Source organism: Hippocampus guttulatus, chromosome 3 (assembly GCF_054856545.1).
Source record: "Hippocampus guttulatus isolate MCC_2025c chromosome 3, RoL_Hgut_1.0, whole genome shotgun sequence".
Lineage (NCBI taxonomy): Eukaryota > Metazoa > Chordata > Actinopteri > Syngnathiformes > Syngnathidae > Hippocampus > Hippocampus guttulatus.
The window spans coordinates 6,170,673-6,192,054 of NC_141263.1; the positions used below are offsets into that span (position 1 = coordinate 6,170,673).

Sequence of the window (21,382 nt, forward strand, 5' to 3'; positions counted from 1 at the left end):
CCATGATAATAGAATGGAATTCAGTGTTACACAAAACATTTCAACTAGCTTCTCAGACTTTTAATAAATTGCCATTTTATTATATTTGATGGGGAAAATACACAATTGTCCAACATGGTGAAACGCAAGAGGGCCGTTCTGCAGTGTCATTATCCTAAGTTTTGTCAGAACCTTTCCAGAAACCGCTGAATCATTCCTTTGAGGCAACTGTCCTTTAGGGCTTAGAGTTAGGTGTGGTTAGGTTGAAGGGCACGCGGTATGTGGACAACGACATTTCCGATGCTATCAAAGCATCACCTTCAACCAAATAGTTCACGGGCAATGTGACACCTCTACAAAACAAGATTCAGGAAATGGATCCAGTCTTAAGGGATAGCAAGTGCATGATGCGTGCCCCTTGTACAGACGAGCAAGGCCTCTGGTGAGAGATGCGACAATAAGGCAAATGCAGCGGAGCGCATACAGTGTGAGACACGTGACAACATAGGTAACAATCTAAATTCACAATAGCTCAGTGGGGTGACAATTTACATGTTAAAATTAAGTTGCGCGGGGTCGTCTTTTGATACACTGCAGATATTTGGCAGACCTGAAGGGGTTATTCTTTTATTTAGATATATATAAACAAACCGCTTCCCAACGACCACACCCAAGTTTCTTCATAAAACATGCATTCACCAGATGAATGTATAAGATACGGACTGCACGCGCGAGGCGGGTAACAGAAAACAGAACACAGAAGACAAATGACTTCTATGTGCCCTGAAACCTCTTTAAAATTAACTACAGGAATCGAAACCTCATCCCACAAACCTGTAAACAGGCCGGGCCGGGCAGTCGGACTAGTTTAGCGGGTCTGAGATGAGACAGAACAAGTCGGTAGGAAAGATTACAGCATCAGAGTGCATGCCAACAATGATGGCATGAACAGTTGGTATTAGACAGGCAGCAAACCTGGGAAAAGTGTATTTAACGATGATACATCTCACAGCAATAAAAGGGAAATGTGACTATTGTGAGGCCAAGCAAGATGAAGTGAGAATGACTCTATGGAGTTAGCTTCAGAACATCCCAGTAAATATAAACCCCCAGTTGACAGCACTCCTAATTAGGGGGAAAAGATCAAAATAAAATCATGACCAAGTCTGAGTTAGCAAGCCCGCCCTCACTGATGTCCAGATGAGGTCTGGATGAGGAAAGAGTAAAATGTTATCTCTTATATATGGATATAAATGCAGAGCCGTGAACATGTTCTACTTTCTGTTCTCACGTGTACCCAGGCAACAATGCCAGCCTGTGCACTTGTTAAGACACCTAAGTCTTCTTCTTCAGCATCTCAAAGCGTCGCGTGAGGTCATCAAAGTCGATGTCTTCCGAAGTGGCGTTATTCCCGCTGAAGGAGGTTGCCGGGAGCGTGTCCGGGACCGAGGGAAGTTCTGGGAGAGCGTTGTTGTCATATAACTGTGACGAGGGACCTGCAGCAGAATAGGAGGGGCGGGGCCTTGAGATGAACGTGTAGTATCAAGGCCGGTCCTGTAACCGTATGCAATCGTTGATAGGACTTACCAATGGCCTGAGAAGGAAGAGAGTGTTTTAGGTCATCAATCTGAAAGAGAAGAAGGGTGTTTGTGACAGCATCTCCTCACATTAGAGTCAAGGTTACGTTGTGTTAGTGCTTCAAGTAAGAAAAGAAACAAAGGTCAAATGCTTGTGGGGCTCAATGAGGAAACCACCACCTTTTGTGTGCGTCAAGACTTATGAAGCTTGGGAGTCTTCGCTGCAGCATTCTGCTCAGTCCAATCTAATCACAGGTCAGTTAGTGGGACCACTGAGTTGTTAGTGCTCACAATACGTACAAGCCATGCGTGCTACCTACGTTTGCGCACACAAATTAAAAAAAAAATAAAAAATTTAGGGAAAGGGGTAGAAGTGCAGAGGTAAGAGCAGAAGCTAAGTGAACAACTCTTCCCTGAGTGATGCCCTGCCCTGCCCGTTTGTCTGTCTGTCCATCTGCGGGAGCAGGGAGGGGTCATGGATGGGAAGAGTTTGCTCACTTACGGACTCGTATGTGGGGGGAGAAGTGGGCAGCTGAGGGGGCTGCCCTCCGCCCACGGGGTGCGGGAAGCTGTTGTAAGACCCAACGGCTGGATTGAACGGTTCCTGGAGGGAAACATGGAACATAATTTCACTGATGAAAACACACTCGCCTTCCAACCACAACACGCCAAGTTGGGGTCGGAATCCCAACCGGCATTATCGTGCCAATTTTCCAGAAGACGACGACAATTTTACAATAATCTTTTTTTTTTTTATGTTTTACATTCATTATGATTGAGTATTTGGGGGCGGGGGCTATAAAAAACAATGATAACTTACTATCAGATGTGCAACAAAAAAAATTTCAAACCTCACTATCATTCACAAGTTCATTTCATGTATAAAAATAGCTTGCAAAGTCTTACTTGTTATCCATATAAATGCATTGCAATTATTCTTTTACATTTCAAAATCATTTCAACATAGATGGTGACTTTACCTACCTGATTATGACCTCACGAGAATTAATTAGGTTAGGTTTAGAAAAAGTGTAATAAAGCAAAAACTTCATCACTCAGTTCATTAGACTAATTAATGCCAATCAGCTCCATTTGTGGCTGTGTCTGAATCCTCTGGGAAAAATAAAGTGATGGCGGCGCGGACACCCGCAGCGGCTCCTCTTGTTGTATGTCGAGGGAAGAAATTTCATACAGCACATTTGCCAATAAGGTTGTATCCAATCCAATCCAAGAAGCGGCGAGAAGCAGAGCAACCAAATGTTCAAAGTGTGGCATTGTAAAATATATTCCCATTGGGTGTTTCAATACACCATGTGGAGAACAGGAAGATTCACACCGCTTTAAAAGGTCGAAAAGGTCATTGAGGGACACATTCTCCTGGTCACGCTTATGTCCATTCCTTAGTTGCGCGCCTTTCTTACACACTTTCAAGACGCAGCGGTTCTCCCGTTCAAACTTCTGACACACCCACCATGCATAAACTGGAAATCTGTGCGCACCCATCAAAGAGGCGTGATTCTGTGAAGTCTGAGGGTGGCCCTATTTTCCGAATTGTGGACTTTTCATGAGAATTCCATGGAGATCCAGTTTGAAAATATGGCACACTTTGATGGTGAAATTAACTTGCCTCGTGGATCTAGAAGTTAGCGACGTTGACATGTGCGTGGCTCATCCTCAGGCTACGGTGAGTGAGTGCATGTCATGTTTTCATAATTCCAATACAAGCAATTTCATCAGAATAGCGTGCTCATAACAGAATGCTTAGGTTGAAAAGTTTCCAAAACTCTAAACTCACATCTTATTATTGACGATGGCATTGTTTGTAACTGATGCTTCAACTCCAAGCCCTCAATCAGCATGTGTAAAATGCTGGTGCCGGTCTTTTTTTCCACCATCTAATATTCTAATATGATATAATGTCGGTGTTCAGCCACCATTGTAATGTAGTAGGGGCACATATGCACTCATTGGGCATATATGGGACAGGTGTGCCCCCCGTCCGCACAAACAAGCCGAGTTGACTGGTGACAGTCATCACTTGCTGTCGGCGAGGCGCAATGTGATGATTTGCCTTCGAGAGGCATGAGACATTTTTTACACAGCCTTCGGATTTGGAAGACCAAAAGACGCTGAGGTTCCTGGGAGAATGCACAGCGCACTGACAGATTTGTCCGTGTCTAGCCATGATGGTGTGTGTGACAGAGCTCCCCGCACAGTGACACCCCCGACGCGGCATTTTGACGATTTGAGGCTCGGCCGTCAACTAAGTGGTCCTCTTGGTGTTGTACATGAAACGGATAAAAGCCCATCTTCTTGACTAAAAGGTCGATTGAAACGCTTAACTAGCCTTCACTACCGAGACTCCCATTGCTGGACCATTTTAGGGCTTTGGCCCAAGGCTGATAACAAACCTGTTACACCCCCAGAAGGCTCGACCTCACCACATCCCTGTGCAGGGTCAAGCAGAGCCGTTGCACCTCCTGGGAACCTTTAGTTTCGTTTTTGTTTTGTTTTTTTTGGGGGGGGGGGGGGGTTGCTCCTATTTTTTGTACCTTTTATTTCATTTGCCTTTCTTGTTTTAGACTTTGATTTTATATTTTTTTTATTTTAGGTATTGCCATTTACCCGAGACACAGCCTACCCACCTGTCAGCATATCAGAGGCTGTGAGGACCTTCACCGCCGAGGTTGCCACCCGCAAGTGTAAGTGATGTTGCGTAAGTGGCACATTTAAGTCAAAAAGTCTGCGCAGTAGCCCACCTTTTCTGACTTCAGAGAATATGCCCCTAAGTGTGCAACAGCCCATACTTGACAGTCACAGTAGCACTATACGCAGCCATTTCAAATAGTAACTAAAAATTGCAAAAAGGAGTATTTCCCTGTCTTGTTACTTTATGTCATCATGATGATGCTGTGGTCTGCGAAACACAACAGGACTGAAAATGTCATGCACATGATTTGTATGTAAACAAGGACGTGAAAATAAAAGGCTTACTCCTTTGGGAGTTGGATAGTTGAACGGTGTAGGCATAGGCATGGGCATTGGCATGGGCATGGGCATGGCGGGAGCTGTGAAACCACCTCCTCCTCCTCCACCACCTCCTCTTCCTCCTCCCCCTCCTGACTTCTTGTCATTGTTCATGTCAATCAGGTCTGCTTCATCGCAACTCACCTCAGGCTGACAGGGGAAAACAATGTAATGACGGTAACTAAGCAACACGACAACATACTGATTTGCACCTTGTTGTATTCTTACCCGGACCATGGCGTCAGGTTCATACGGCACATTATAGTTCTTGGCTATCTCAATCAGGTAGCGCTCCACCAAGATCTTGGGGGGAGCCTCCACACTCAGCTTGTGCATCAGCTGCAAAAATAGCATACATTCGATCAGACGGCAGTGCTGGCATATTTCTTGGCTGAACAGAGTGAGGGCTGTGTATGTGAGTGTGTGTGTGTGTGTGGGGGGGGGGGGGGGGGGGTGCCCACCCTTTCATTGACTGTTCCAATCTGGTTTGTCCTGCACAACTTGCCATACTCCTTGCTATATTTGACACAGAGCTGTTCTGATACCTGTTAGAATTGAAAATGAGCAATATCAAGGCTAAACGTTTTTGGTGCCAATAGTGTGTTTCTTGAAATGAGTACGTACCATTTTTAATTCAACAACCTCTGACTGAAGTCGAGGAGCTGCCCAGATAAGAGTGGACACTGCCTCTTGTAATCCTGGATCCAACTCCCTGAAATGATTTGACATGTCAAAACATGCGCTTTGATTTGAAAAGTTCCTTGGCCAAATTGGCGCCTTACTTCATCGACTGAATGAGGCCAAATCGTGTCAGCAGCAAGTCACAGTAAAGCTCCAGGATCTCCATGGCTTCAACCATATAGTCCTCTCTGATGATGTGCTCCACACGGATACGCGCCCGCTCATCTTTTCCTGACGACAGGTATTCCGAGATCTCCTTCCGAGCCTTTTGAGCGAGCTCAGCTTCATTTTAAATTGTTGAAGGAAACACAAGCAGAATGTGACATGAGATTAAAGACCAAATTCAACATGCGTGTGGTTCTATTTTGTCAGGACTCACTTTTCTTTTTCTCAAGAAGCTTGAGTCGGTTGATGACAAGCCGAAGGTTGACTCTTAGTCTCTCAGATTTGAAGCCTCCTGGCATCATTGCTGGATTATTTTCTCTGTTGTTAAAAATTCCAAAAGAATATATTTGTGTGTCTCTGCCAAAAATAGGTCAACCCAACGTGCCCCGCTAATGATCGTGCATTTTGAGTGGCAACGTATCCGCTATTTTTCAATATTTGACTGTGTTTGCATTTTCCACCCTAGCACTCTAAACGATTCCTATTTAGGACACAGAACATTTGTACTTTTAACTACGACTTCCAAATTCCAAAAAGTTATAAGACTCAGACAACGTAGCCCAAATTTAGACAGAACTAATCAGTGCTTTTAACAACAGCAATGATTCATAAGGCCTGTTAATCTACTAGAATTGTACCTTTGACTAAAATGTGACGTGGGATTCTCCTTAAAGGAAAGTGTTTTAAGACAAACATTAACAGTTATTTGCCAATGTTTTGTCGTCCTCCTTTGCTGCTAGAGGCAGAGCTATATGTATGCTCACAATTTCTGAATGAAGCAGTTTACAATCCAGCTTGTACTGCCTGCATTGGGCTCCGTTTTTTGGGGCACTCTGAATAACCGAATGGCACATTTGAACAATGTTCTGTGTTTGCGAATGGTCTGAGTGAAGTAGAGAGCAAATTTTCAAATGCAACCATGATGAGGGAATGAGTTTTTTGCAGGGGCAACCATCTGAGAGGCACCCACCGATTCAGTCCAACGGTTCAGAAATTGAGGACATTCTTAAAATGGGCAATTTAGTTATTTAGAGTGCAGCATAATTAGAGGGCTGATGCACGCTCCAACTGAACCTGAGATGTACATTATTGATAACTGGAATTGTTTAAGTAATAAATTACTTTTTTTATGTTTTCTGTTTCTTCGCAAGCTTTCCAATGATATTAGTCTTTTGAAATTAGGATAACATTTAAGAAAGCATGAACGGCGGAGTCACAACAAATGGTCACATCTCAAATCTCGCTCCACACTGATTTTGCATTATCGCTGAAATCAGGGAAGGAGGGAAATCGGATGACTCCCACTCGGATTGTCCCAGTTCCGACCTCAAAGCGTTCGAGGTGAATTCAAACAACCAAAATTCTGAAAAATTGTGTGTTGTCGTTGTTCATCACAACAGATTTTGACCTCCAGCAAATCTACATCATAATTTCTTCCTGTTTATATAAATAAAAGAATTTTATCATCAAAGCATCTCTTTCATTTCAGCAAATAACTTCATGCAGGGAGATACCAGCAATCAAGAAGCCGGTTGGTAAAGTTGGTGTCTCTTTAATTTTTTTCCCGACTTCGCAACTCGGACCTCCCAGTTCAAAGGAGCGATCGGGGGGTTCCTCGTCAAAGATTTTGAAAATTCCAACTTCCGCACCTTCCTCGAACGCAGCATAAGTGTTGGCCGGAAATTGGGGCATTTCCACTGGTTTGACGGAATCGTACCTTTATTATTTGTCACAGGACCCAGTCAAACTTATTTTACACACACACACACACACAATACGACGAGTGACCTGCAGAAGTTACCGTCGACCTCACCCTTCGCCAGTCTGAGTCACTCAATCATGTGACCATGACCAACTCATGGCAGCACAACAGAACGCCCAATACAACTGAAAACCCACTCGGTGAAAGAAAAAAAAGCCAAGTTACGTAGAACTGCACAAGCCGTTAGCGTTAACGTTAGCACACACGGTGTCTAAACGACGGCGAGCTTCTACAAACCAATACGATGTTGCGCACATTTTAAAAGTATTCCCTTCCTTTTCGAAAGAAATACAATAAAACAAGTGTGGGTTCAAACAAAGTTGGCTATGAGCAAATATTGGTTTGTTAGCAGTCTTCTTGTCTGGTATCTGGCTAGCCGAGCTACCTAGCTCTCGTTCTGTACTAAAGAGAACGGAACAAACTGTCTGGGATACGCCGTAGTGGTATCAACAACACGAATAAGTCCGACAGCTGTTAGCGGTTCCGTTAACTTCAAGTAAATCGGTGTCAATGACGTACCTGTAAGTGGCCGTCCAGGACGGAACAACTCCAATAGTGTTTGCGTCTGTGCTCTGTCGCCGACTTGACTTCCGTGTTTAGCTGTTGTGATGTCATGATGTTTATATTTGGGAAGGGCACCGTGGAACAACAAACTCGAATGCTGACATCAAACCCACTGAACGAGTATGCGAAGTGATTCATGCCGTTGATGAACGTGACGTAACAGGTTTGGGAAAGCAAAATATACCTTACCTATGACCAAAAGGACAGCACTTTTTCAAATGGACGGCCAGTTTTTCAAATGGACGGCCAGTAATGGTGATGTCAGTCGCCAGCGTGCGGACTTTACATGCAGAATATTAGCGTAATAAACAATGAAAAAGTTACAGATACTAATTGTTGTTTTTGTGAAGGATCACTGATTGCTTTTCATTGATTTTAGAATTGCCTACCTCTAATAATATATGAAACGGTGTTGAATGCATAGGAAGCGTTCGAAAATATATTCACACACCCACCCTCCGAGCGTCAGAGTAAATTTCCGAACGCTCTATTCGTCTTTCCACGTGGAGGTATGTGCCAGACGCTTCCCAGACCTGACCAGTACAAATTAATTCACTTAAATCGATCAAGCCATTTTACCGCATCACACGTTCTACAGTCTTCGTGTCAGGTTAAATCCTGAATATCTAAGCCTGGGTGTGTATTTGACCACTTTCACAGCCATCTAATTTATGTAGTACTATTTGCTTTTAGGAGGGGGGGGGGGGGCTGCGTGGGTTTTTCCGGGTGCTCCGGTTTCCTCCCACATTCCAAAAGCATGCACGGCAGCCTGATTGAACACTCCGAATTGTCCCTAGGTGTGAATGAGTGTGAGCGTGGATGGTTGTTCGCCTCTGTGTGCCCTGCGATTGGCTGGCAACTGATGGATGGGGAGAGCACATTTTGAATCGGCTTCCTCGATCGCCTCCATTCACTAGCGTGGCCGCTGTACGTACCTGCTTGATGCATCTCGGCGATTTAACTCGCGCTTTTCCATTTCATCCACGTGTACAAATACTGTTATGTACTGCTGTAAAAACAATGTGTAAATGGCCGGTTGGGTCTCGAACCATCAAGCAAGCTTTGTGTGAAAGGAAAAGCGGGTGGATCACCCTTGGCGCACGCGCCTCATGTAACAGGCAAATACTTGTACTTTAATATTTGTCTTATTGTTTGTCACACACACAACCTTTGTGGTTCATTTATGAAAGGCAGAGGATCATAAAGAGTGTAACAACTGATGCCACTGCGTCCTGTAAGAGGCACACGGTGCATTCAATGATCACTTACATAGTAGAACATTTCAAACTCGATTTAACAATAACTACAAATATCAAAGCAATGCGAGCTTTCGAGCAATTTGTAAACGCTGACATATATCAAGAATTATACAGATGAAATCGCTGATTTTTCTTAATTACCATCAACGACGCATCTGATGACCATATGTTACAATAGGCTTACATAATCAAACCACTAGGCTTTCATTCTGCATTCACAAGTTTTCCCAGTGTTTGGGATGTCAACCGTTCAATAGTCATCCATCCAGGCAGGAGTCAGTTGCTTCTCCTTCCTATTCATTCATTCATTTTCCGATCCGCTTTGTCCTCACAAGGGTCGCGGGAGGGTGCTAGAGCCTATCCCAGCTGTCCTTGGGCAGTAGGCGGGGGACACCTTGAACCGGTTGCCAGCCAATCGCAAGGCACACAGAGACGAACAACCATCCACGCTCACACTCACACCTAGGGAGAATTTAAGTGTTCAATTAGCCTTCCATGCATGTTTTTGGAATGTGGGAGGAAACCGGAGTACCCGGAGAAAACCCACGCAGGCCCAGGGAGAACATGCAAACTCCACACAGGGAGGCCAGAGCTGGAATTGAACCCGGTACCTCTGCACTGTGAGGTCAACGTGCTAACCACTGGACCACCGGGCCGCCCACATCTTCTTACTGATGTTTTAAGTTTTTTGCCATAGAACTGTTTCAGTCCTGGTATCGAGGTACTAGGTACAGTATCAATGTCAAAATGTTATGACATTATTCCGAACTATAGCTTCCCTACCATACAGTGAAATGTACAGGTGAGGTCAAGTGTCTTAGTTAGCTTGTAGTCCTCTTGGTGGCACAACAGCAACGACCAGTTTCACATACTTCCATGTCCTTCTAAAATAACACATTTGTTCAAATTATTTGGTGTAAATCATCTCCTCATTGTTGTAGCAACGGTACAGTACTAAAACATAGTTTTGACATATTGTTTCCAAATTTACACCACAGCAAGTGTTAAATAAAAAAATATCAGAAAAACAGTTAGATGCAGCTTGCCGCCCGGCGGGCTACTCTTGTTGTCTTTGGGGGCTACATGGTAGCTACTCATGGGCACTACATGCATGATCTCTGGATTAGATTGTACTAAGAGGTTTCGATATCAAGCACAATGTGTTTTCCGCTTCCTCCATAATAATATGGGGCAAACACGATATTAACAATTGCAAAAGAAAAACAGACCATTTCAATCGTGTTTAATTTTAATAAAACAAATGCATTTTAAAGAATTAGAAAATGGCAGTTTAATAATAAACATGGACTCTGTACAATAATTATCCACCAAAACACAGCATCATCCACTATAATTTGAGTTTGCTAGCAGAAACTTCTTTGTGTTTCTTTTTTGTAGGTTGCCCCTTTGCACTTTTGATCTGACTTTTCACTTGATCCTGCAGCTGAGAGAAGAAGGCTTGAGAAGAGCGCAGGGCTTTATCCTTTCCCTCATCCTAAAACAAGAACCAAAATATTATTAGCCATGTTAGTCACACATATGAAGTACCGTCCAATAATTCGCATTGCCATATTGACCACACAGAGATACATCATACACACAATTTATCTGGACGATAAAGTAAATGGAAACAATACATTTTTAAAATGCGCTTGCGATTTTTCTATTGTCATTTTTCGTAGTGGAATGCCATTTGTGGGTCTCTTAAATTGTGTTTGAGTAGTAGTGCAAAGGCCACTCACCTTGAGTATAGTAGCTTTGCCTCCTTTAGTGAGTTTCTTCAGGTCTTCTTTTGCTTGAGCCTTTGATGGCTTCTTGTTCTTGTCGGCTTTACTGGCTTCTTTGAGCTTCATTTTCTGTTCTTTCGCCTTGATTTTGAAATGTTTCACCTTCTTCTTATGTCGTCTCTCGCGCTTCTTGTCCGTTGATGTCCTCTCAGTGTCACCCACAATATCACCAGCTTTGTTTTTCTCCTTTGGTTGGAAGAGGGTATTCTTACACATTTTTTACCAGCCACACAATTTTTGCTCAAAACAAAAAAAAAGCATTCCACACCTTGATTTCCTCTGGTGCTAGCAGTGTGGCATCATTGGCAGTGACTGGAGCCACTTCTTCCATTGTGATAGACGGCAGGTTAGAAACCACCTTCACCTCAGGCACACACTAGAGGAGCAAAGAAAACATGAGCAAGTGGTCACGCAGCAAACTTTGAGGCCCGCCACACACCAAATGAACTGTTGCGGAGTGTTTGGGGTCACACTAATGTAGTGTCAAGAGAAGCAGAGCGACATGCTGTCCTTCTCTGACATTGATGAAAAAAAAAATGCGTGAACATGATCGCCAGTCATGTTCACACTTTTTTTTTTTGGGGCCTTTTGTTGAAACTATTGCTATCAATGTTCAACAGCTGTAAACAAGTTTTAAGCGCAGGAGTGATTCTTCATTTTGTATTTTCAGTTACATTTATGGAGAGTAACGGTTGTTTAGGAGAGTGAGAACCATGTGTGCAGGGTCGTAACGACTTAAGAGAGACGCCCCCACCTCCCTCCACACACACACACACACACACACACACAGTATATAAAATCAACTTCTAGTTGATGGAAATCCACCTGTTGCGGGGGAACTTGGAATTTATCACAAGCAAATTATATGTATGTTACCTACTCTTGTTGATTCTCAAAACCTGATTTTTTTTTTTTTTGATGTGGTGTGTCAGTAGGTGTTGCATCACTTGACGTGAAGTGCAGAGTCATTAACTGTAATTTTTTCGTGATGGTCCACTTCAGTCGCGTTCAGCCACCTTGCTTGGCTGCGAGATGGGCCTAATAGCTATAATGCCTATTACTGTCCTTGTATGTTTAAATCTTATCTATAATTGTGGACATTTGAATCCTTAGTTTAATCCTCCCGTCTAATGTTTTAACAGTGCTGAGTGTGTCACGGACATAACATTTATAATAACTCTTGCCTTTTAGTTACTACATCACAAAATTACTTCAACTTACGGGTTTAGGTGTAAAGTGGAAATTGGAGAGCGCATCCAATTTTAAGAAGAGTGCGTCCATCAGTTTTTGGATTTCAATATGGGCTGAATTATCCTCTTCCTCTGTCTTTGTCTGAAATTATGATGAAGATGTCAGAATTCGAAAGCATAAAGACAGAAATGTTTATTTGCCAAAGTGAAAATGAGACAAAAGTGTAACCTGTGTCTGCTTGAGGTATTCCTGTTCATAAATTTCTGCTAGACTCAGCTTGCTCTTCTCATGGTCTAGCATTAGTCTCTTCTTGTACTCAAACACTTCCTCTTTGGGCTTCTCCTTTCGTACCACGTCATCAAACGCCTTGGGAGATAAAAGTCGAAAAGCACTGCATTAAATAAGCTGGGAAAGGCTAGCACTTAAAATGGTCATGCAGTATCAAACAATTTATTGAGATGTGTACACAAACCTGGTCTTTAATTCTCTGCTTAATGATGTCTTCCAGATGCAGTGTGGTTTCCTCCGTGATAGCAGGAGCTGACAGAGAAAAGAGCAAAGCTTGTGGTCAGAGTGAGGCATTTAAATTATTTATCAGAACATACAGAGAGGTTTTGTGCAACGGATTCACACCCCAAATCCCCGTTCCCTAATCGTGTTGATGGAGCGAGTGACTTCTGGTTGGATTCGAAACTTTCTCTTCCAACTATGCAAAAGATTTTCTTTTTAGTTGAACATGGCTTACCTTAATAAAAATCCCACTTTGCATTGTTGTGAAAGGTAGAATCCTAGTCAGTTATTGCACCTTTTGATTCTATAAATAGTTAATCCTTGTTGTAGCAGAAGCCGCATGTTAAACTAGTGAGCTAGCGAGGGAGATGGTACCACATTATTTGTCAGGACAACAACCAATACTTCTATTTCTTTTTTTTCCATTTGTTCTTTTACTTTCTTTTGGCAGTTGGCAAATACGTTTGGTGCATTACCACCACTGTCTTTAGCATAGCATATGGTACTCATTGATCAGAAATAAAATTGAGGCGGTGAGAACAAGTGAGGGGCAAATGTTTGCAGAAAAGAAACGATCATTACCCGGGTAACTTACTGGGTTTTTTTTTGTTTTTGTTTTTTTTTTTTAAACAAGGTGTTGTTTTTTTTAATAGTTTGTCTGATCATGCGACTTATAATCAAGTACAATTTGCATATATTAAAATTAGAGCTCAGACACCCAATGCCACTGACACCTTATTATGCTGACTTTCTTTTCGAGATGCGATATTTGAAACCGAGACACTGGAGCCCGTGTGTCAGCCGCGTGAGACAGACAACTCGGAACAGTGCATCAAAAGCCCGGATCAAATCTCCCTGATCATGTGCTGTGATGACATATGAGGCTCCATGCACGCCAATGACAAACCGGAAATTACCGGTACCTAAGTGTTCAAAATACTTGTCGCTGTGTCATGCTGTCAACTGCAGAAAGGGGATGCCAATTGCCCAAAATTAATAATAATAATAATCCCCCATACGCTCTAAGGCAGGGGTGTCCAAAGTTGGTCCTCAACGGCCGCTGTCCTGCCTGTTTTCCAGCTCTCCAAGGAGCAACGCACCTGATTCAAATCATCAGGATCGTTCTAATGCTGCTTCAGAGCTGGTTGATGAGCTGATCATCTGAAGCAGGTGTGTTACAGCTGGGAAAGCTGGAAAACAGGCAGGAAAGTGGCCCTCCAGGCCCAGAGCTGGACATGCCTGCTCTAAGGTTACATGGAAGGCAACCCCCCCCCGCCCCTCCGGCAAAAAAATATATATGTTTTTGCATTCCCCACAACTGCATTATCTTGAAATGATTGCAAAGGAACACCATTTTTTTTCTTTGTCTGTGTCACCTCATGGGCTCCTTATCCCCCATGCCCGTACTTGAGAGAAAACCCATTTGGCGACATGTTGAAATTTTGTTATCTTGATTCACAGCACACTTGTGTTGTGTCATATCCAAATTGGATTGGATACAACTTTATTGTCAAATGTGCTGTGTAACATACAGCACTGATTAAATTTCTTCCCTCTCAAGACAACATAAAACAAGAGGAGCTGCTGCGGGCATGTTTATTAGAATAACAGGACATGACAGTGAACCATACTACTGGTGTAGGGTCAAAATGTTGCAACACTTACACAAGTGTAAGACTGAGTGCATTGGTATTCCCTGTATGTTGGAATAAAAATCAATTTAGTCAAATCATTTTGAGGATTGTAGCTGCTACGACTCTAGCTGATCTGATCTGTTTAATGCACAACATGTTTGTATGTTTGCACTGAGGATTGCGAGGAAAGAAATTTCATCTGTGCTGCATGTTATACATAAAGCATATTTGACAATAAAGATGACCGTGACCTTGATCACCTAATGTCACCGGTGGTCTATTTTATAAGGCTTTGAGGCTTTAAATGATTTTCCAAATTAATATGGCAAAGGCCGCAAAAGCTTCACGTGGCTTTATCAGCTCATCTTGACTTGTTGGCGGCTGCCATATACTAATGGTGCATGACTGCCACCTCCTGGGCAGCCATGATAATGCACCTAAAGTATTTGCCAACCGCCCAAAGAAAGAAAACATGGAAGCAGAAGAAGAAGCAGTAGTCATAGCAATGAATCACTGCGTCTTCCTTATGCCATACAGTAACAATGGCATTAACTGCAGCCTGAATGTCCAGATTGGAGTCGCATCGGAGATATATCTGATTCATATCAACATACGAGATCTGATTTGGAGGGGGGGGGGACATCTGAATTGCACTGATCACATCAACATCCAAAAAAAGTCAGATACATGACACTTTGGGGGGGGACTAAATAAAAATCAGAATTGACCTGTAGCATGACTCTAGCCTTTCGAGCAGTGGTTCTTAACCTGGGTTCGATCGAACCCCAGAGGTTCGGTGAGTCGGCCTCAGGGGTTCGACGGAGCCTCTGCCATTGAGTGTAAGACACACGCGACTCAATATGTCAATTAGTTATGACATGCCCGCTTGGCCATCACCGGCTGCAGATGATCACATGACATTGCTTGTCCAATCGATGCTGTGGGAAATTTTGTTCGCTTCGTAGTCAACGTGTGACTGTCGTGATAGTAAGTCGTACAATTTTTTTTAAAAAGTATACCTATCTCTTGAAATTTTATTTACTTTTTTTCTGTTTTTAATAAATGTGTTTTTTTACATCTTGAATTTGTAACAAATAATATATATACACACACACACACACACACACACACACACAAATTGGGCAAAGTGCTTATCCAGTCGTAAACAATCCAACTGTTGGCTTCCGGCCAAGAATTTTTATTTTGGTACATCCCTCCAGTACCTATTCACATAGCAGATGCAGTTATTCCCATTCCACTCCTGCACCCATGTCTCAGAGTGCTACCTACCCTTCCTCGATGCCTGCTCAAAGTCCAAGTCTTCCTCAAGCATGCTGTTCTCCGGGCGGGATTGCGCTGTAACCTCACCGGACAGCTGCCAGGATTTTGCAGCAAGGGAGGCTTTCTCCAACTCCTCAATCTTCTGTGACATCTGCACACAAAGCAAGTGAAGAAATCATACAGATCAATCCCAGCTATAAGCAGTGCTGTGGTGAATTGCCTGACTCCGTCACCATGCTGCTGAAGGAAATAAATCCAATTTTACTTCACTGGCCTGAAAATGATTATTCATTTACTACAAATAATGTATTATTGTTCATCCATCTATGCTGGTGACGTGTAGAAAGAGGCAGAACAATCAAATGGTCTTTCATTTGATGAATGGTTTTGCGCTCAACTAAACGAGCACGGATTTCATACAAAATAAGTACATTTGGGACATTTTTGCTTGGCGCAGTGCTGTGAGATTTATTTAATGTAAAATATGTGCCTTGGCTGAACAACGTTAGGGGAAACATCGGTCGATGAATGCTGGATGATAAACCTATTACAATTGGGCCGGGCCCAACAAACACTTTGAGATTCCATACTGTCATCTACTCATTTGAAATTTGGAAAACTGCAGTTTAAACGACACTAAGGTTGAACATTCATTTTAATTGCTGCATAACAAATATAACTATGGTATATTATTTAATACAATAAAAATCGTCACAGAGGCTTTTGCAGCACTTTTATATATGACTACTACAATTACCTTTTCTTGAATTTTCTCATATGATGACTTGGATTGAGATTTTTTGGAGCTGGGGCTTTTCCCTCCCAAAATCTCCTCAAGGTCTTCCCCTTCACTCTCTTCATCTCCAGAAAGGTTAAAAGTCACCTTTTTGTGAGAGGCTTTTGCCTGGCTTATGTGTCCGTTCCTTGTAAAAAGCAGATAATAGATATGTTGTGACAATCTTTTGACACTTTAAATTTTACACATCCCAAATTTTTAAAACATGAATTATCAGTCTTACTCATTGTCAAAGTTGTCGCCAGAATCATCATCATCATCATCATCTACTTCTTCCTCTCCATCTGCCTCCTCATGCACACTGTCATCCTCACTATCCCACTGCTCGCCAGCATCAGCGGCAGCCCCTTCGGCAGAACTGAAATAGTCCTTGTACTTGAGGTCTCTGGAGCTCTTCTCCTGTTAATATAAAGCATAGTTAAAACATTAAGATTTCATGAGATCCTAGATCATAATGTAAAGATGCGACAATACGTACAGTGTTTTTCTTCGGCTTTCTGCTTGACATCATTTCAAGGTTAAAATCGTCATCCTCATCGGAGGGCAGGTCCTGAAAGTAATCCACATCATTATCATCATCAGCATTCTCCTTGCCTTCTTGCTTGTCCATGCCATCAAGAAATGACTCCATCTCAGACAACTTGAAGAAATTATCATCAACTTCCGAGGGAAGGCCCTTCATTTTCGAATGTTTCTCCGTGGGCTTCCACTTTTGTTTCTCTCGCTTCTCCAGAGCATCCACGTCAAAATCGAAATCAGAATCCTCATCTGTATAATCTTCTGCTTCACGGTCAGCCATTTTCTTAAACCTACTACGTGGATTCTCTTCAACTTCCTCCTCCATATTTTCATCAGGCTCTCCTTCTTCATCCCCAGTTCCTTCATCCATCTCCTCTTCCTCCTCCAGTACTGCTAACATCACATCGGACACAGCCTCATCAACTGCATTTGTAAAATGTTTTAGCACAGCAGAGTTCTGCAGCTCCAGTTCCTGCCAGATTTGCTCTTCATCAAAGTTTTCCACCACCAACTGAACCAGTGGGCTGCCATTATATTTTGCCGGCTCCTGGGCTTTGTGGAGGTCATAAAGGGTTTTGGTCAGAGATGTAAAGTCTGCTGCCACTGCATCTTGAAGGCTGCAAAAATAAAAACAGAGCCATTGCATGTTAATAGCAATGAACATTTTTTTGTTCATCGTCAAGTTAACGTTTGTTCACAGTGTGAATCCTTCAGTGCATGAAAAGTAACACTCATACAATCACCAGCACATTGATTCCAGCCATCACATTGCTAGATACCAAAACACCTACTTATCAGTGATCATGCTAAGAGTAACATTTGCCAGGTACTACAAGATATGAGGTATTACACGGTGACGTTCATATCTTGTTAAAATATACACATACATAGTACAGAATGTGTTACATTGTCTGACTCAATTCCTCCTGTATTTATTTGTTTTTTTTTATTATTCTTTCGTAATTTAAAGACATCACCTCTGAATTGTTTTACTCTGCCACAACAACGTAACCGCATCAGCAATCACTATCGGGAACTGGCAACTCATTCGTAAAGTTACGTGCTGTGTTGTATTGCTGAATATACTCAATTTACTCGATTCTTGAATCAACAGTTAAGCACATTATGAAGCTATTTACGTAGTTAGTTTAAGCTAAAAGATAGCGAGATCGCGAGTCCACCCAAATGTAACGTTGAAACAAGTTTTCCAATAAAAGCACAACCATTCGTAGATATAACACTTGCCTCAGAAAATGATCTGGATGTTGTGTGTTGACGTTCAGTTTATTCAAACAGTCTTCCAATGTAATGCATTCGTCAGTTTTCGCCATCGTTGCTCATACATGTGGGAAGCTCCGTGTCGCATAGAAATACGCTCTGTCAGAAACTTTCCGGTTTATTTTAGTTCCGTCGCCGGCGATAAGACATGGCGTCCGCATTTCTGAAGGTTGCAGGTTGGTTTTTATATGTATGACATATGACAAAGGGGATTTTTACCATTGGTATTTTTTTCTATTATATTAGGCTACATATGAACAAGTGGTCATGCGATGTTCCGCAATAAACTGTTTGAACAAAAATGCAATGTGCTGATAACCAATTAGCGAGCTACTGAAAACGTTGACGCTAAGTTTTGTTGTTGTTGAAGTTGCTTGTCGGTCCGAAATAGCACTTTAATCCTTTAAACAGTTTTTACCTTGCGGGCCTATACTGTATTGCCATATAGTATTCAACATTTTCAGCAAGTAATCGATCATTCGATCATCGTAATTTGTTTTGTGCTAACTTGCAAAGCAATGAAGCCGCTGTCAAGAGAAGTCAATATGTATAAACTGCAGCAACTTTTTTTTAGATATATTATTGGCTCGGTCACTTTGATACGGTTTCTGTTGAAACAAGCCCATTCCGCGAGAGTCATCATCCCCACAAATGATCCATGTGCCTCACCATTGACCTTGTTATCTAGGCTTAATGTCTTTATGCAAAATTCCATGTCTTTTTCACAAAAAAATGTAAGCGCTGGCCTGTTAATTTGTCTTTATAATCCTATACATAACAAACTATACTTTAACTTAAGTATTCGGTTAAGCCTGTTCTCCTGGTCTTCTTTAAGTTTCCAGTCTTTCAAGACATTCTCATCTCGTACTCCGAAGAGCACGTTCGACCTCAGCACCCCTTCATCAGGGTATCCCCGGCTCACTGTGGAACCTGGGCAAGCTGAACCACATTGCCATTGCCGTCCCAGACATGGACAAGGCCACAGCCCTATATCGAGACGTCCTCGGGGCCACAGTCAGTGAAAAAGTGCCTCTCCCAGAGCATGGCGTCTACACAGTCTTTGTGGAACTCGGCAACACAAAGCTGGAGCTTCTCTATCCTCTTGGTGACAAAAGCCCCATTTCTGGATTCTTGCAGAAGAACAAAGCTGGCGGAATGCATCACATTTGTATTGAGGTGAGCACAAGAAAAAGGGTGTTTTGTCTTACTTTCTTGTAGCTTAAAGCATGTCATCACTGCAGGACACTCTTGTTTTTATTATTCAAGTCGGACATGCTCATGATGGTGTTCATGAAGTTTACTACTCATTTTGGGATATTTGTCTTTTGGATGATTACTTTATAGATTGACTATTAGTAACCGTGAATCAACCAAAGATCATCATTTATACCATTGGAATAATCTGTTGCAGGTTGACAACATCAATGCTGCGATCAAAGACCTGAAGTTAAAGAACATCCGAACTCTTTCTGCAGAGCCACGAATAGGAGCTCATGGAAAACTAGTGATGTTTCTTCATCCCAAAGACTGTGATGGTGTACTCGTGGAGCTGGAAGAAGCATGAAGTGGATCAAGAACTTTGTATGTTGTTCCTTTAATTCCAGAGATACAAGCGTGCATTGGTTATGTAGTTTTAGCGTGGTTTGTTTTGATACTTTCTATAACGTCATGTCGAATTAACTTCCTGTTGTGCGGCAGTACCTTGATATTCGGGATTTTGCATGTGCTTGTCTCTCATATATTGAAGCATTGCTTTCAATTTACTCAATGAACAAGTGAATGTTTGCAGCTCTTGAAGAATTAAGACAAACCAAATTCTTTGAAACACTATAAATAGATAATAGATATATTATCCTTTTGGACCAAACAAAATGTATACAGCTAGTTTAAAATTAAAAAGGTGTAAATGTATACATTCAAGAATGTATACATTTTTCCTTGTTTAATCCCTTACTTTCTGTACACTTAGAAACTACCAGAGAACTATTGCATCCATCCATGATCTGATCTGCTTATCCTCACAAGGGTCGCGGGCATGCTGGAGCTTATCCCAGCTGTCTTGTGACAGTAGGTGGGGTGCACCTCAACTGCTGGCCAGCCAATCGCAGGGCACCCAAAGCACCCCTGGTTGTTACCGATGGTGCGTCATCAGTTGGTAAATGAGGAAATGGTGTGAAGCGCTGTAATTACCAAAGGTAGAAATAGTGCAATCTAAGTGACGGCTCACTTAACAACCAACCATTTGCGCTCACAATCACACTTGGGGGCAATTTAGAGTGTTTTTGAGAGGTGGGAGTACCTGGAGAAAACCTACGCAGCCATTGGGGGGAGAACATGCAAACTCCACACAGGAAGGCCGGGGCCTGGAATTGAACCCTGCACTCTGCGGCGGATGTGCGGACGAGTTCCCACCATGCCACAACCATCGAACTGTTGTACCATGTTAATACAAATTTCAACAAATCTCAAGTGCAAATTTTCAACTCAATTATCTAGACGTATGTGTGTGTCTATATGTGCACACATAGTTCTGTGAAACAGTGTTTTGTTTTTTTCTCACAAAGGTTTCATTTCATCAAGACCACCAATAACTTGAATTGATAATTTTGAGTTCTCTCAACAGACTAAAAGATTGAACTGGAATGTTTTATTCAGTGAGGGCAGCATGTTGTCTGACTGGTTAGCTCATCCACGTAACAGGGAGGTCTGGCATTCGAATGCAGGCGCCGGCCTTCCTGTGTGGTGTTTGCATGCTCTCCCCATGAATGCCTGAGTTTTCTCCAGGTATTCCATTTTACTCCGACATTCCAAAAACATGCATTGTCAGTTAATTGAACACTAAGGCTGGGTCCTCCAAATGAATTTGGACACAGCCACTGTTCCATGGTATGAATGAATGCTTGCGTGCCCTGCGATTGGCTGGCAACGTGTTCGGTGTGCCCACTCACTGTCCCAAGACGGCTGTGAGAGGCTACAGTGCAGCCGCTCGGAAAATTGATTTTATAAATGGGGATATAGGTTAAGTGTTCTTTATTTTCTTGAGCAGGATTTGATGAAACTCAGGATTCATGAGACGATCAAGCAACTTTTGTTGGACTCTATGAAATGCCAACCATTAAGGTGACAACCTCGATTGCTTCCTTAAAACACTTATTTCTGAAAGTTTAAATGTGGTCAAAACATTAGCATCTCCTCAAGTACAGCACATGCAAATTGTTTATAAAGTCTTAGTAGTCTGGAATGACTTATGTAAATTAGCATCTAGTTTAGACCAATAAAGTGAAATGCTGTACCTGCACATCTGGCATGTTTCGCTGACTAACATGGATTTTTTCAGAACTTTTTTTTAACAGACAACACACAAATCGACAA

The 21,382-nt window shown here is 42.3% G+C and overlaps 3 protein-coding genes and 1 long non-coding RNA gene across 5 annotated transcripts; 2 read left to right on the forward strand and 2 right to left on the reverse strand.

Annotated features, from left to right (window-relative positions):
• Positions 1–55: 55 nt before the first annotated feature.
• ist1 (IST1 factor associated with ESCRT-III) lies at positions 56–7,875 on the reverse strand. The gene is made up of 10 exons (XM_086106379.1): positions 7,711–7,875; positions 5,644–5,747; positions 5,366–5,546; positions 5,208–5,295; positions 5,045–5,128; positions 4,812–4,922; positions 4,551–4,733; positions 2,059–2,160; positions 1,567–1,606; positions 56–1,475 (listed from the first exon to the last, which is right to left on the reverse strand). Exons 2-10 carry the CDS (start codon positions 5,729–5,731, stop codon positions 1,315–1,317), a joined length of 1,038 nt encoding a protein of 345 aa, XP_085962505.1. The 5' UTR covers positions 5,732–5,747; positions 7,711–7,875; the 3' UTR covers positions 56–1,314.
• LOC147207280 (uncharacterized) lies at positions 7,794–15,686 on the forward strand. Of its 2 annotated transcripts, none has more exons than XR_015100394.1 (3): positions 7,794–7,918; positions 12,501–12,565; positions 15,415–15,686. It is a non-coding gene; the product is annotated as an uncharacterized LOC147207280 (long non-coding RNA). The 2 variants fall into 2 exon arrangements; XR_015100393.1 differs by lacking the exon at positions 7,794–7,918 and adding an exon at positions 8,570–8,682.
• On the reverse strand, positions 10,246–18,096 carry mphosph10 (M-phase phosphoprotein 10 (U3 small nucleolar ribonucleoprotein)). Its single transcript, XM_086106378.1, has 11 exons — positions 17,978–18,096; positions 16,692–17,349; positions 16,437–16,612; positions 16,175–16,340; positions 15,427–15,568; positions 12,465–12,532; positions 12,221–12,358; positions 12,023–12,133; positions 11,070–11,177; positions 10,757–10,987; positions 10,246–10,509 (listed from the first exon to the last, which is right to left on the reverse strand). Exons 1-11 carry the CDS (start codon positions 18,061–18,063, stop codon positions 10,363–10,365), a joined length of 2,031 nt encoding a protein of 676 aa, XP_085962504.1. The 5' UTR covers positions 18,064–18,096; the 3' UTR covers positions 10,246–10,362.
• A 31-nt stretch (positions 18,097–18,127) lies between these two features.
• mcee (methylmalonyl CoA epimerase) lies at positions 18,128–21,308 on the forward strand. The gene is made up of 3 exons (XM_086106382.1): positions 18,128–18,186; positions 18,846–19,186; positions 19,422–21,308. The coding sequence occupies exons 1-3, from the start codon at positions 18,159–18,161 to the stop codon at positions 19,572–19,574; spliced, it is 522 nt and encodes a 173-aa protein (XP_085962508.1). The 5' UTR covers positions 18,128–18,158; the 3' UTR covers positions 19,575–21,308.
• The last annotated feature ends 74 nt before the right edge of the window (positions 21,309–21,382 follow it).

Excerpts from the sequence above, each read along its gene's own strand:
- ist1 (XM_086106379.1), bottom strand. The coding sequence starts at position 5,731 with ATGATGCCAGGAGGCTTCAAATCTGAGAGACTAAGAGTCAACCTTCGG. Across the intron at positions 4,734-4,811 it reads AACCTGACGCCATGGTCCGG|CCTGAGGTGAGTTGCGATGA; the intron begins GTAAGAATACAA and ends TTCCCCTGTCAG. Across the intron at positions 1,476-1,566 it reads TCTTCCTTCTCAGGCCATTG|GTCCCTCGTCACAGTTATAT; the intron begins GTAAGTCCTATC and ends ATTCTGCTGCAG.
- mphosph10 (XM_086106378.1), bottom strand. The coding sequence starts at position 18,063 with ATGGCGAAAACTGACGAATGCATTACATTGGAAGACTGTTTGAATAAA. Across the intron at positions 16,613-16,691 it reads GAAAGCCGAAGAAAAACACT|GAGAAGAGCTCCAGAGACCT; the intron begins GTACGTATTGTC and ends TTATATTAACAG. Across the intron at positions 12,359-12,464 it reads AGCAGAGAATTAAAGACCAG|GCGTTTGATGACGTGGTACG; the intron begins GTTTGTGTACAC and ends TTATCTCCCAAG.
- mcee (XM_086106382.1), top strand. The coding sequence starts at position 18,159 with ATGGCGTCCGCATTTCTGAAGGTTGCAG. Across the intron at positions 18,187-18,845 it reads CGCATTTCTGAAGGTTGCAG|TTTCCAGTCTTTCAAGACAT; the intron begins GTTGGTTTTTAT and ends GTCTTCTTTAAG. Across the intron at positions 19,187-19,421 it reads TGCATCACATTTGTATTGAG|GTTGACAACATCAATGCTGC; the intron begins GTGAGCACAAGA and ends AATCTGTTGCAG.